Consider the following 14,670-nt stretch of genomic DNA (forward strand, 5'->3'; position numbering starts at 1 on the left):
TTTGGGGAGGGTGATATGCTGCTCCAACATGGGAGCTTCAGCAAGCCAGAGCTTTTTGCCTACTCTTTGCCACAAAACAACAAATCCGGAGGTTTGATCTGAAAGATAATCTCCTTCCCTCCTTTCTCAGCCCAGCCTTAAAAAACCCCATTGTCTCACAGCCTGGTCTGAGGTCTAATTCCATTTTGGTCAAAAGGGAGGCACACAGAGCACACAGCAGAATACCTGATTTGAATTTCAGGTTAACATTTAGCCTCTGCCTCCATTTCCATTATTCCCTTCCAGAACTGGTTCTTCAGTCACCCATGATGAAAACTTGTTCCTCCTTGGAGTTCTTGGAATACCTTGATGAGTGAAGCTCACCTGTTAGAGCTGCCTGGATGCTGCAGATGATGACAAAAGTTCTCACTGATGTTTTCAGAGAGAAAAGGCAGGAAAGAGGGATGTTTTATCACCAGAGCCTGTGCACAAAGGTGGGAGGCATGGAAGCCTTTTTCCTCCAGACCAGATAAAGCTGGCCCCTAGAGCATACCTGCAGTGATGCACAGCGAAGGCCGAGCATCCTCAGGGTCCCACCCTGGCACAGGCAGTGCCTGACTTACCAGATCTCTTTGGGACGCCCTGTAGCGAGGGCTCTGAGGAGGGGTGCTGCGAGGTAGCGCTGCGTGGCTGCACGAGGGAGAGTCTAACAGGGAGGGCAGGCACAGAAGAGCTCAAAGCAAAGGAGTGCAATTCACTGAGGCTCCAGCAGCGCACGGCAGAGGGGCCGTTACCAAGACTTGGTGGCACTTAGTCGTCACTATGTTTTGAGTATCTCGGCTGGGCAAGTAAGACCAGTTCTAACAATATCCAAAAGAAAGAACATGTTATCGCTCATAATAGCGTGTGGCATTACAGGGGAATAACCCATTACACAGAAAGATTTTAAACATTAATTACAGTATCTTTCATAACTTTATAATTTAACTGCCAACCCTCTCCCTTGAAATTAATCATGGATGTACATCATATAATCAAACAAGCTTTTTTAAAAAGTACATCTTAATATAAATAGTTTATTCAGTGCATGGTTGTGTATACAACAAATAATAAACAAGTCTTTCGTACGAGGCAGAAAGCTGCCTGTACAGAACTATGTCAGTTTTGGAGCACAGAATCCAACGATGATTAATGCACAAAATCTTACACATCATGCAACTCTATGCCAATATTCCAACTTTCTCCCATGCAACAGACATGATGACCTAAATGGAAACCTAACTACGTTTTTTAAACAATTGTTTCCAATAGCATGTATAAGTATATGTTGTTTAGGGGTAACCTGTCCTAACGCTTCCTCCTACACAATATTCACGTGCCCGTTACAGTGAAAGAAGGACTTTTACAAATAAGACGTTTCTTATAAAAAAATTAAGTCACCTTAATTCCACAGTTTCTGTCTTTAGAAAAGAAGCCACAACAATAGTTTAACATGACACACAAAATGGAATTAAGAGAAATCTACACTGGAGGACAACTTTATCCCTTTCTGTTAACTTCCATTTGGGATAACAAAACAACTCAATTCCTACAGACTGGGGTTAGCACAAGAACTTTACCAGAAACTACAAATCTATAAAAATTTATATTTCATTGTGTTTAAAACCACAAGAACACTGTTTGCTTGAGCCTGAGACACCAACTCTCAGTTCCAACCCTGAATTTTTAATTATTTTTAAAGACATAGCTTTAAAGACCCATTGGAGTTCAGAAATCAAAAAGTTGCACTATTCCAAATTAAAGGATACATTTTTTATCAAGCCTTAGATATAAAACGGTAAGCCAAGGAAACAACAGAGTTTACATTTTTGTTTTTTGTTTGCCCCTATAAAACATACAAGCATTAAAATTTCCTTTGAAGAGCAAAAGTGGTCTTTTTCTGAGTTGGAAAGCAAATTCTTATCAGCAGTGAATGCTGTGAAATGTTTTTGTTTTGTATTCCACAAAGCATAGGAGAGAGAGAGAAAGAGAGAGAGAAAAAGAGAGAGAGAGAAAGAGCTGGACATTTCTTCTCCAAGATTTATTCCGCAGTTATGTTTGCTGGCTATCCAACTGCCTTGTGATATGCACAAGCATATTCTACATTATTGGGGTATATCCTTTGACAACCAGTAGATCTAATGGCTGATAAACAAGTGACCTATGCAAGTTCGGTGGCTTGTCCTGGGCAATTGAACATTTGGATGAAAGACTGCTAGTAAGAATTCAACTGCATCCAGAGGTAAGGTTCTGTTTAGAGAGCACTTGGCTTGCCTGAACCTGGCTACGTTGACTCATTTTGGCTCATGGATTTACCCCCATTTAGCACTCCTGAAACACTTCTGCTCTTTGTTGGGGTCCCACTTCCAGATCTTGAGAACTCTGTGAGATCGTGGAGAGAAGGCTCTTTGTACATGGCCACTGCAAAGCAAAAGAGAGGCAGCATGTCAGCACGCGTTATGGGCGGCTCAGCCTGCTGGTGCAAAGTCCGGCTGTGAAACGCTGGGATTTTTCATTCAGCAATGTGCAATGTAAGGAGGGAATGGAAGAAACATGGCAAGGAGACCTCTTCCGTTTTAAACACCCCCTAAGAACCTCTGAGGTCGTCTTCAAAGGAATGACATTTTAGAGAAGGGAAAAACCACAGCTCCCTCCCTCTCCCAGTTAAATCACCCACCTACCCACTACACTTACAAGAGAGACCTGAGATGACATAAATCATCATTTCCTTATTAATGGTGAAGTAGCACTGCTGACAGCTGTGATTTGACCTGTTACTTGTATACGTAGCCTAAGCAGGTGGGTGTGACAACTGATGTTCAGCCTTCTGTTTCCTTTGTTTTCACACACATTAGAAGTAAGGAGCACCTTGACGTTAGGTGCCAAACACCTAGTCCTAAATGTAGACTGACAGCATCCACCCAGGGCTATGCACCTTTGAAATACTCCCTCTGATTTAAAAATGACACTTCCTTAAAAAGCTACCTAAGAACATAACCCAGAAGTAGAAGGCTTCATTCCTCTTAAGGAAGGAGCATATGGAAGCTAGCTCTTCTGGAGAAAAGGAGCACCTCCACACATTGACTGAGATCTCCCTCTTTGCACTGACCAAATTGGAAGCCAAGTCTCACCACAGTCCTGATTCACATCCTTCAGTTAACTGGGATGACTGTACATTCTGGCTTTTAATAGACATCACTATATATATGCCACATACATTATTACCTTTAACATCATATGCTGATGCCAATATTAATTGCAGTTTAATAAGCACCATGCTTAAATAAGGTAAGAGGCAAAAACAGACAAACAAACACCCTGTAACATAAAGCACAGGCTGACAAGCTACACAGCAAGTTGCTGATGGCCTGTGAGCAGATGTTTGAGCCTTTCCAGGCAGAGCCTTTGTTACCTATAATGGAGACAGTATGGATTTCGGGCACAAAGAAACTAACACGTGTATTTGGTTAGATTAGAGAAATGCAGAGGTAATGTAGAGAAACCTATAAAAAGCAGCTCTGGTTAGGTTAGCAGCGTGTTACAGAACATTATACTCCTGTTATATAAGTAGCTGAAGCCTTCAAATATGTATGCACAGCAATTAAACATCTCTGACACACGACAATGTCAGTTCAGAGAGAGTGAGCAAACCCAAGCAATTACCTTTTAATGGTTTTGGAAGAAAGTGTGCTGCAGGTTTATTTTTCTTCACATGGTTTCCTTTCATTATTTCTCCTTCTTTGTTAAGACCCAAATACCAACCCCGGCCAGACTGTTGCTGTCTGTAGATCATTGAAGAATACGTCACATAGTAGTTTTCAAATACTGATTCTTTGAATTTGCATTCAGGTGTAAAATGTTCCTGTAAGACAGTAACAGATTAATATGTGCAGTGCTGAATCTCACATCAATTAACGAAAAAGTATCCAATATTCATTGCTTTCCCAACAGTATAGAGGACATACCTCTCATCCTCCACTATCCAATTATGAAACACAGGCCCTAAAAGTATTAACAAAAGAGTAACACAATTTGAAACCCACAAAATGGAGCTGTGAGCAGCTCGAAGCAGCATAATAAAACCTTTTCAAACAACGAGTAAAAAGTCTGAATGAGGAACTACTGATTGATGCAGCTAATGGACATCAGGCAGACACAGCCCTGATGTCAGCCCCAAGAGACCAGCCGTGGTCCAGCCCCACAGGAGAAGCGAGGCCACGTAACGCCTTTGTGCACTGACTGCTGGCCCTAACTGATTATGAGGAAAGTGCAATAAAAATTGCAAGCCGAGACGCCATGAGTAAATGGTTGTCTCTTACTAACCTGGCAATATTAAGTTGGCTTGTAGCAGCTGTCTCTTTGGTCTGTCCTATGCTCTTTCTCTGCCCAGGGTATCGTCCACTGAAAGCCCAGCTGTCAGAGCCCCTGCAGACACCAGCCTCTGCTCTGGGACCGCACCACAGCTGAAAGCCTGTAGGATCAAGCCTTAGTCCTCATGTTGAATTGCACTGCTGCTTTTGGGGAGATGGTACCGAGCTAATAGTTAAAATGCCACAAACCAAGAGAGCGCCTTTTTCTTCCTGGCAGCGGTGTGGCTGGCCTTCCCTGTGCAAGGGTCTTGACTGAATCAATGCTTTTTGGCACTATTGCCCAGATTCACAAAAGGATACAGGCTTGAAACATGCGTCTTAGAGGGATCTAAGACCAAAACACCAGTCCTGACAGCACCACTCAGCTGCTTCAGGGTTTTTTAACATTACAAGTTCTGCCAACATCTCACCTATGGACCCCTAAAAGTCCATAAAATATGAAAGAGGAAGGGCTTGGTCTGGTGAAGTGAATGTTAATATCACAATCCTGCTTGTCGTTGCACCATGCAGCAGCCGGCTGTTTGCTGGTCTTTCTTGTGAAGGCAGCCGGCTTCAGTGGAGCTGCCCCGGTGCCTGAAGTGTCCCACAGAAAGGAGGGAAAACTCTGCTTGCATAATGACTGCAATTTTCCTTTTAAAAAATCAAAGGAAATTTAGTGTCTCAGGAACTTAATATGTTCTTATCTAGTTTCTCAAATATTCTTGTGTAAGAAAAAGACGGTATTTAAATAAAAAAAACCACTGCGCAGTTTCTGCACATTTTTTGCTATTTTTTTCTTCTCAATGGAGAAAGAAAAACCTTCCCATTCTCTGACTGGTGTTTGCTTCAACAAAGAATGTGAAGTAAGCAATTTTCTTCTTTTCTTCTTTAAGTTAATTGGCTGTTATTTAGTTAATTGACAATCGGTTTCAATTGCTGTCAAATGGGGACAGTCACCGCAGTTTTGCAAGATTTCTAAATAAAAGCCTTCCATCACTGTTCCCTGCCCAGCACTAGCCACATTAACAAAGACCATTGCAAGTATATCGTCCAATTAGCAGCAAAATGGAAAACTACAGTGCTCCCACTGGAAGATTATGGTTTATGTACAGTAATTTGGAGCTGTTTTGGGTACAAAAGGTCTGCTCGTACACAGCGGCAGAGGGTCAGCCTGCAAACAGAACCACCACATTTACTCTGCCTCTCTTAGGAAGCAAGTTAACCTCAGTATGAGCAGCAGGAGCCAACAGGGTCCCGTGGAACAGAGAGACAGAAACAGCAGGGAGACAGAAAGACAGACGCTAAAAACCTCATTCATCCTTGATTTTTCCCTTGGCTGTGAGGCTTCTGATAACAAGCTGTGGTGGAAGCACTGTGCTGCTGTAAGCGAGTTTGCAGTTGAGCCCACCGGCCTGATGGTGCACACCAGCCTGACAGCACACCCCCCCCCCCCCCATCAGCATCACAGACAGTAACCCCCTCCCTGGAGCATCCTGCAATTCAGCAACAACCACCACGGCAGGTATTTCTCACAACAAACAGTGGGGCACGGAAACAAAGACACCTCTATAATGCGGTCAGTTACCATGACAAGTTCCCTCCCAAATTTTCTGGCCCTAAAGCAGACCACCCCATTCACCTGCGTGGCTTGGCACAGAATCGTACCCCTTTGCCTTGACTGACATCTGCTTAATTCCTCGGCTACGGCTGCCGCTTCAGAAATATGTGGCACAGTGGGAAAGGCATCCTCCTTGTCAAATAAAAGTAGATCTCACATGAGCTGTTTGCAGAAGCTGAAGTGCTCTGCTTGCTCCTGAACACTAAGCAGCTGCTTACCTTTTGCAAGAGTTTCTTCCCACCCATCCACTTGCCTTTAAATTAATCCAACATGTGTCTTTCCTACTCATTAAAAAACAGAGCCAGGGAGAAGAGCTGCAGAGGGAAGCTCTGAACGAGGAATGCTAGCAAATGTACTCCTGATTTGGGAGCATTAAAATTAAAAAGTATTTTTCTGAGCTTGGCAAGTCTATGTGCCAACCCAACTGGGTACGGACAGGACTTCTATCAGCATATCAGTTCAAAATACAGCGCAGAGCAGCAGGTGCAAACTGGTCATTGTGTTGTCTTTGCTGGTAAATTCTTTAATAATGTACCGAGGAAGGGTATGTTAAAGTTGGGAGAGGGCTGAGTGCCCCAATTAAAACTGATCTGTTCCAGCTCATACAGTCAAAGCTATTAATATTTATAAATATAAGTAAGTGTTGAATTGTAAGGCCAGTTTTCTTCCTGTCTCTCAGCTACCCTCTTTGTCCATCTTTGCAGTGAAAATAATTCAAATGAGTTCCGAGAAGTCCAGTGTTATGAATATATTGTTACACAAAAAAGATGAAAAATAGGTATTTGTGTGAAACAGTATTTCAATCTCCGCTTGCCTCAGAAGTCAGGGATGATGGCACCTACATGACAGTGAACTGCACTTACCCAAGCCCCTCACACATGCACCCTAACAATGAATGAATGAAAGAATGAATGAATGAATAAATAAAAGTTAAAAGAAAGTGCTGGATTCCCTCTAGTCATGACTCAGCCATGCTTAAGTAAGCAAGAAGATGAACTGTCAGAAGCTGCTTCTTGGTTTTGAGCTGATCAGCTGAACTACTGAAATGTTCCTTCGTGAATAGATCAGCAGCTGCATTAAATATGTGAAAAATAATTTAAAAAGTATAATTTGTTGTACGATTATATGGTAAAAAGGTCTCGTAGCATATGCTTAGAATGACTATTTCCAGGCAGCTGAATAGATTAAATCTAAAATAATCCAGACTCTTCCACAGAAATACCATATTACAGGTATGCCAAAGCTGAAAGCTAAAATACTGTAAAGGTGAAGCTGGAATTCTTCCTGCTCCAATTGTGCAACAGCTGTGTTTCATGCCAAAGATCATCATGATCACCACATTCACCTACCTTGCAGGACTGAATATTAATTATTCTGGGCCCCAAGTGACTGTGATGCAGGAATTCAGACTCCCCACGGACAGAAAATGGGAAATCTGCTTTTAAGAAAGGTATTAGTGTCTTCAAGTTTCTGGCATATTATAGAAGCCTCTTCTTAGGATGGCTGTAGGCACAGTGCACATTAGGAGGGCAAAGATGTTTGCTATTTATTGCATATTGTATTTGCATCGTGGAACCCATCAGCAAGAGACATTGCCAAATACTTTACAGAATAGTAAGTTTAAGTCATTAGGTCAATACTGAGTTTGTTAAATGTCTGTATAGCACCATAGGTTGAAGATGCTGCAGCTACCCTACAGCAGCTGATGAGAACAATCAGGAATTTAACTTGGATGGATTTAGTGCTAGGAGTATGAATAAACAACAACAACAAAAAAGAAAAATTAACTTTGAGAACTATTGGGGAAAAGTATTGGGTACTTGTGAAACTTGCAAAATGTTGTTACTTATTGAGCATATAATTATGTTCCATGTGATCAATGACTATGTCTGCATGTGGGATTTATTCTTTATTTTCTCTACTTAATGAAAATTGGATTTTTTTCCCCTCCATATCCTGATTTCTTTCAGGACTATAACGTAGCCCAGGATTCCATTCTATAGTCATGAATTTTTGAAGGAGCCTCTTTAGAGCTCCAGAGTAGTGATTTTCTGCACCACTGAGCCTGCCTTTTTTTATTAAGAGAGATTGATTTTCTCCATCTCGGCATGTGAAGTTCCAGGGTGTATCCTCTGGATCATCACCCTGTAACGTGCAGTGATATCAACAGCACAAGATGGGAATACCTCAAGTCTAACATTATCAGAAATAACAGCTTTTAGATCACCAGTGTGAGAAGACTCTCTGAAGAAACCGGTATTTTGGGAAGCCACCAAAACCTGTTTGCTATAGCAATGGAAACTTACAGTTACCTTGCAGCAATTTATGTTCTGGATCAGATGTATTACAGTTCCCACAGATAGGTTCCAATCCCACGATACTGTCCGTTTTGCTTAAATTTACCTATTTTGAGGAATCCTAGAGACGTCAGTGGGAGCAACTCACAGTACATGAATATGTACAGGCCTTGGTAGGACGGTAATCTGGAAGACTGACCATGTAATCATGATTCTATACAACAGTCGCCAGTCACAGCAAAAGACATGCTTGTCAAAATGCTGTGTGGGCTTTTGAAGACAGATGCTGCATCAACGCAGCGAGAAGCTTCATTTTTGGCTATGCCTCTTCCAGGTGAGCTCTTGCAAAGACATCATAGGTAGCCCAAAGCCCTCAGAAGGTGCTATAAAGCTGAACTAACTGCTGCTAGAACAAAACCCCTACTGCTGAACCCAAATTTTGGAAGGCTGCAATTCCTGAAGGCATGTGTACCATCCACGTGACCACGCAAAGAAGAAAATTAAGTAAAAAATTATATAGAAGTGGTATGCTGAATTTTTTCAGCAGGAAATCTACTTACTGGCAGGAGTGATAGGAAGGCACAATTTTCCTGGAAGGTGATCCCAAACAGCTCCATAGCATGCAATTGGCTGGGATAATGCAACAAGCAGGGATTTATCAGGTGAAACACAAATTGTCAGTGGTGGGCAAATTTATTTAGGACTAAGCTTCCAGAAAGGGTAAAATGGAGCCCAAGGAAGCAGCTGGTTATCCAGCATCTCCAGAGTAAGATTTCAGGTTGTCACTAGGTATTCTCTGAATCTATGAGAAAATCATTGAAAAGATCCTGTAATTATTCCCTTGACATCCTTCCTTTGCATAGCAAATCAAATGCACAAACTCAGGGAAAAAATGCGCACAGTGAACTGAAGCAGAAAACATATTAATTACAAATACAGAGATTTAGAGCTTTAAGTTCTGTTCATTACTCTTTTTCTAGCCTTACAAGTGACTCAGTTGTGAAAATGTGTCCAGGTCGTCTTTGCCCAGATTTTTAAGGGGTGTTTAGGCACATCAATAAATACCTATTTAAAGTGTGGTGCGTCACCTCTCAGCATGCTCTGCCCATGGAGTGGACGTGCTGTGTGACGACCCCAGGGAAAAAGACTCACTAACTGTAAACAGTGCTGAAATTTAATTGAGATAGGAACTATGCATGATCATATTATTGTTCCCCTGCCTTTTGGTGATGCTTCACTTCTACAACTGTGTTGATTAACCAAAGTGCTCCTTAACTGGGACAAGAGACCTAACATGATACAGACAGAAGATGCTCTGCAGTAGAGGAAATTAAACCTGCTAAAGAAAGCCTGTAATGTGCTTTAAAAGTTCTGCAAGATGCCCAGGAGAACACCTCACAGGTGTCAAACACAGGTCCCTTTCCTAATCAGACTCACAACGTTAGGAGATGCAACTTATTTGGTATGAATAAGGAAGACAGAAGATCCACTTTGCCCCCAAATGCTTCTCTTCTGCACCAATGCTTCTGCATCATGCGCACCTCTGATGATCCTGGAAGCATGGTACAGGGAAACCTCTGCAATTACAAGAATGATCAAGTCCTCTATAAATATTTTAATACTTTCTAATGCTTGCACCTAGCCTTTTTTACTTTATGTGGCTTTAGGGCACTACACTTGGCAGTCCTAGTTTAAAATCAGTGAAATTCTAACAAGATAAAAGGAAGAAACTAGGCTTTCAACATTGCCCATCTTGTGAAACTTAGGAAGGTTCATTAAGCAGTAAGTGCCTGTCAGGTTGCCTGAGGGCTCTAAATCAGACTAACAGAGATCAACATATGTAATACAATCCTAGTATTACCTATAAGCCATTTTAAAAATCATATTTATTTTTTATTGTTTCACACATACGTAAGTCTTGTTACTGCTTCAAAATCTGTAGAGGAAAGCCTATATGTTAATCTGTAATTAAGCCTCTTTGGAGAGAGGTCTTCTCTACTAGTGTAAGCATGGGTTTAGGGTTTTGAAAAAGAAAGATTAGAACAACTTTCTCAACATCTAGCCAAAGGTTGTATTGCATGATAAAGCCCTAAGATTCACGGACTGCACTCCCAGATTTGGTCAAGGACTGGTTAACACCACTATAGGCTCTGGCTAAGGTAATCTCCAGTTGAAAAATAGGAGATGGAAGTATCCTGCATGTTTTCCCTGTACTTCCACAGTCTGCTAAATATTCTCCTCTAGGTATGTGTCACTGATCTTTGGGTGGTGAGCTTGCAGACATTGGATCTGATCTGCTACAGCTTCTCATGATCCTCCCTTCCACATGACCGAGTTGAGCAGAGGAACTAAACCTCCCTGGCTGAGCCAAGCACCAAGAGCTACCCTCTGAGCAGGTCCACTGAAAAGCAGGAGCTGCCTCGATACGTAACCTGCATGGACGTTACAGAAAGCAGGCATGTTGGAAAAGACGTGCTCCCTGAATGCATGCTGGGAGAGATCCCGCCTGCTCAGCCTGGATGAGAAACGGAGCCCTCTTCGATCACTGAGGGCAGCCAGAGCCATAAATATCTATACCTAGTGCATAGGTAGCTGTGCATACTGTATGAATACCCAGAGCCCGGCGGTTCATTTCAGCAGCCTTGGGATCATGCCAACCGGTGAATCCTGCTCCCGTTCAAAGCTACAAGACAACTCCCTTTTCCTCTCAGTAGGCTCATGATTTTCCCCAGAGCAGCCAAACATTTTCATGATTTTCCTAAGCTCATTATCTCTGTTCCCTGTGATAGTGGCTTCCACAGGTGAAGCCAGGGCTGCACAAAACATATTTCAAATGTGTCCGTTGCTTTTTATTGTAAGTAAATTTCTTGTCTTATTTTTTTACAGCTTTCTTCTCTCAGCTTTTAATTTTGGAAAACAGCACATAAAAGTACCCAGCGTGCCCCTTCTGTGCCGCTTACTACCCCACATCTCTCCATCATGTCTCTGCTTACTCATCTCTTGTCTTAACGAAGCGGACCTAATCTTTTTAAATCTCTCCTCATATGAAAGGTTCTCCGTGCCTCTAATCATTTTCATTACCCTTCACTGAATCCTTTCAATTCTTTCTTCCCTATCATTTCCAGAACTGAAACACAACATTTAGAAAGACGTTGTACCATTGAGTTGCGTAACAGAGGTAAGATATTTTCAGTCATTTGTGTTATGACAAAGTAAAATGGTCTTTGCTGCTCAGCCTCACTATTGTGCGTTCATACAAAAGTTCTCTATCTTTTAAGTTGTGTCTCTGATAAATACAGTCCAATTTTATGGTATTTCTGACCCTCTGATCAGTCAGTGTACCCAAGCTAAAATATTAAAGGAAGGGAGAAGGACGCAAAAGGCAGATAGTACTGCTTTCTTCCCCAGAACTAGAGCAGAGAGCCCCAAAGATGCTAAGCAACCTATTTTATAACATACCCATTATTACACAGATAACCTGCCAGCCATTGCAATCAGATTTCTAGCAGTTATAATTGACATCAAATCCTGGTATTGTCAAATCTCTCTGACACAGCTGTTGTGCAGAATGTCCTCAGCTTAAGTATGTCACACATTACTTTTTTTAAAAAAATATATCTAAGTTGAAAAACTCCTTTTCAAAGTATTGGGGACCATATTCTGATTTCAGTTACAGACAGCCCTGCATCCCACTGATTCTGATGGCCAAGCCCTGAGCCCACGGTCACTGAATGTGGCCAGTGGTGTGAGATGCTGAAGGACTAAGAGGAGCTTCAGCCTTAGGATGCAACTCCTTGCTTTGAGTGTACTAGCGGTTTGTTCCTCTGAGCTGCTAATTGCCTTCCAGCTCTCCCTTTGGCTTTGTATGCCACCACCTCAGTGGGACACAGGGACAGAGAACCCATGCACAGCCTGGTATCTTCCACCGAGCAGCAACAAGCTGCAGCAGGAACGCACTGAGGAAATGTCACTACAACAGGCAAACAAGCGTGGCATGAAGAGACGTGGCTTTGCCACAGCCTGGCCACTGCGAGGGGGAGTTGTCTGCCAGCCAGCAACAGCAACGGAGTATGAAAACACAACCCTGTTCCAGTAGCCCCTCTCCACAATTACTCTTGTATTCGTCTACATGATCGCTGCCACCGGGGGAAAGCCACACTGCTGGGCTGGGGCTGCAGAGTACAGGGCGGCAGCTGTGGGTTAATTCGCTCCTGGAACAAGATTACTCGGCCAGCTTTGTTAAAACACCTCCTGGGAGCCAGGGGCAAGAAAGGCAGCACAACCTTTCTGCTGCCACATCGACTGCCTTGGCCGGACCAACCCGAGATGCTGCTTGCGGTTACGTGGGGCGAGGGGCTGCAGGTAACCTGGGATGGGGTTCAGCAGCAGCCACACTGGGGCACCCCGGCCTCAGCATCGGGCATCGATGCTGCTGCATCACCAAATACTGCCCTGACACTTCTGTGGACGCGGCTCTCCCGGCACTGGGGAGCTCCCCAGACAGGCTCTGCAGAAGTAGCAGGGCTAATTAGAAGTGTGGGATTTACCGCTGTATCCTAGATACAAGACATCGGCCCTGGGGTGAGGACATGGAAGAGATCTTCAGACTGTCACCCATGAATTCATGCAGTTTATCTTAAAGTGCTGAAAAACAGTAATCTAATCAGTGTTTGCAGCAAGCTCTAAATCTGTCTGTTTAATTACAAGCAGGGACACGACCCTTTTAGCAGCAGATGCTCCTAAAATTTTATGGAAAAAAGGAAAGCACACAAAGGTTTCTCTCTCTGTGGGGAAGGGCAGCTGAATGAACAATGGTCAGAACAAGTGCTACAGTCCTTCCCGTGGGAATAGGTGATAACAGGGAATGCCGTTTCTGTGGTAACCTGCAACCTGGCTAAAAGCCTGTCTGTACAACCGCTGTGAGTTACAACGGGTAAATCGACAAGGAAGGGATCTCCTTGTCCTTCGCTGCTTTGGTGAGGTGCCATCCTATGTTTCTGAGGGCAAACTTGTGGAGGCAGTGCACTTCACCCAAACGCTGAGCAGGAGCTCTCCCACACACAGCCTCAGCTCAGCCTGGACCTCCGCAAACTACCACCAGCCGCCTCGCTGACACCAAAGCAGAAAGACGGGGTCCACCCCAGAGGAATTGCTTAGATGCTGCTGAACGAGCTCTTTTTCTGCACACTAGAAATTGCCTCTGCTCACTGACTGCGAGAAGCTGCGAGTAGAAGATAAATAACAGCACGAGCTGCAGGAGAAGAAATAATGCCACATTACATCAAACAGGTCCTTGCTTTGCTGTCAGCTTAGAGTCTATTCCACACGAAAGGACAGCCCTGCCATTTGGCCTGTATGCTTTATTAATGCGGATGCATATTTATGGCGCTATGGATTAGCCGATAGCTTGGCGTTCAGTACTGTCCTTCTGCGCTGGAGTTCTCAGCAAAGGCATTGCCCTGTCTGCTGTGACTCCTTGTGTGCACTTAGCAGTGCTCTCAGGCGCCTGCTGTTCTCTCCCCAGAGCATCCCCTTGCACTGCTGTGCAGGTGCCTCACCTATACCGATACTACCCAACACTACCAAACCTGCTTTGGGAGCTTGCTGTAAAGCTCTGTAAAATACTAAATTCAGTATAGCCTTCGGACTGGCACTATATACTACAAATAATATTAATACCCAAGTAATACGCCTATTAATTAAGTTTTTATTCTGCAAGGCAAGCATACAATACAGCTACACTGCAAGCTTAACTTTTGACATGGGTAATGTCAGTGTTGGGAGAGTTAATCAGATCTTTAAATAAAAGCAGTGACTCTTTCAGGACCTGACCCAAAACGTATTATGACCAAGGGGAATACAACCCATGATTTCACTACGTTTTGGTTAGCTTTCTAATGTGCAGGTGGTCTGCAAAGAAACATACAAGTCTTGCTTTAAGAAATCAAGGCTATGCGGTGATTGTCACTGTTAGTTCAGGTTACTTGCTTACTATGAAGTGTAAATAAAAAAGACTGCGCTTGTAATAATGGGAATGCTACAGGTTCAAGGAGCTGCTTAGCTCCATCCTTACCAAACCGGCATCTCTGTATGACCAAATGGTAATGAGACCTTTTCAAATAAGCTCGATTTACTGCAATCCATTTATTCATGAATGCCATGGGTGGGTTCAAACCTCGGTAGTTTGACAGTGCCAGGGCATTACTGGCAGCCAGGCTCTGCTTCTTGATATAGAGCGGCGATGCTCTTTGGAATTCCTCCACTCTCATGGCTCCCTAAATTATGCTATTGAACATACGCTGCTAAGAGGATCTCAGAGGGATGTTTGTATTAGATGGCAGGCTAATTGTGGGATTTGAGAGATTTCAGATGGCAAAAACTTCTAAGA

General features: G+C 43.2%; 1 protein-coding gene across 4 annotated transcripts in view; it reads right to left on the minus strand.

Annotated features, from left to right (window-relative positions):
- Window positions 1-1,035: 1,035 nt before the first annotated feature.
- FGF13 (fibroblast growth factor 13) overlaps window positions 1,036-14,670 on the minus strand; it is a 258,055-nt gene continuing 244,420 nt past the window's right edge. For all 4 annotated transcript variants that reach the window (XM_040614722.1, XM_040614724.1, XM_040614725.1 and 1 more), the window contains 2 exons: window positions 3,682-3,880; window positions 1,036-2,439 (listed from right to left, as the gene is read on the minus strand). In XM_040614722.1, coding sequence (XP_040470656.1) covers window positions 2,303-2,439; window positions 3,682-3,880 — 336 coding nt within the window. In that variant the 3' untranslated portion in view covers window positions 1,036-2,302. The remainder of the gene's footprint in view (window positions 2,440-3,681; window positions 3,881-14,670) is intronic.

The sequence above is a fragment of the Falco naumanni genome, chromosome 14 (genome assembly GCF_017639655.2).
Source record: "Falco naumanni isolate bFalNau1 chromosome 14, bFalNau1.pat, whole genome shotgun sequence".
Lineage (NCBI taxonomy): Eukaryota > Metazoa > Chordata > Aves > Falconiformes > Falconidae > Falco > Falco naumanni.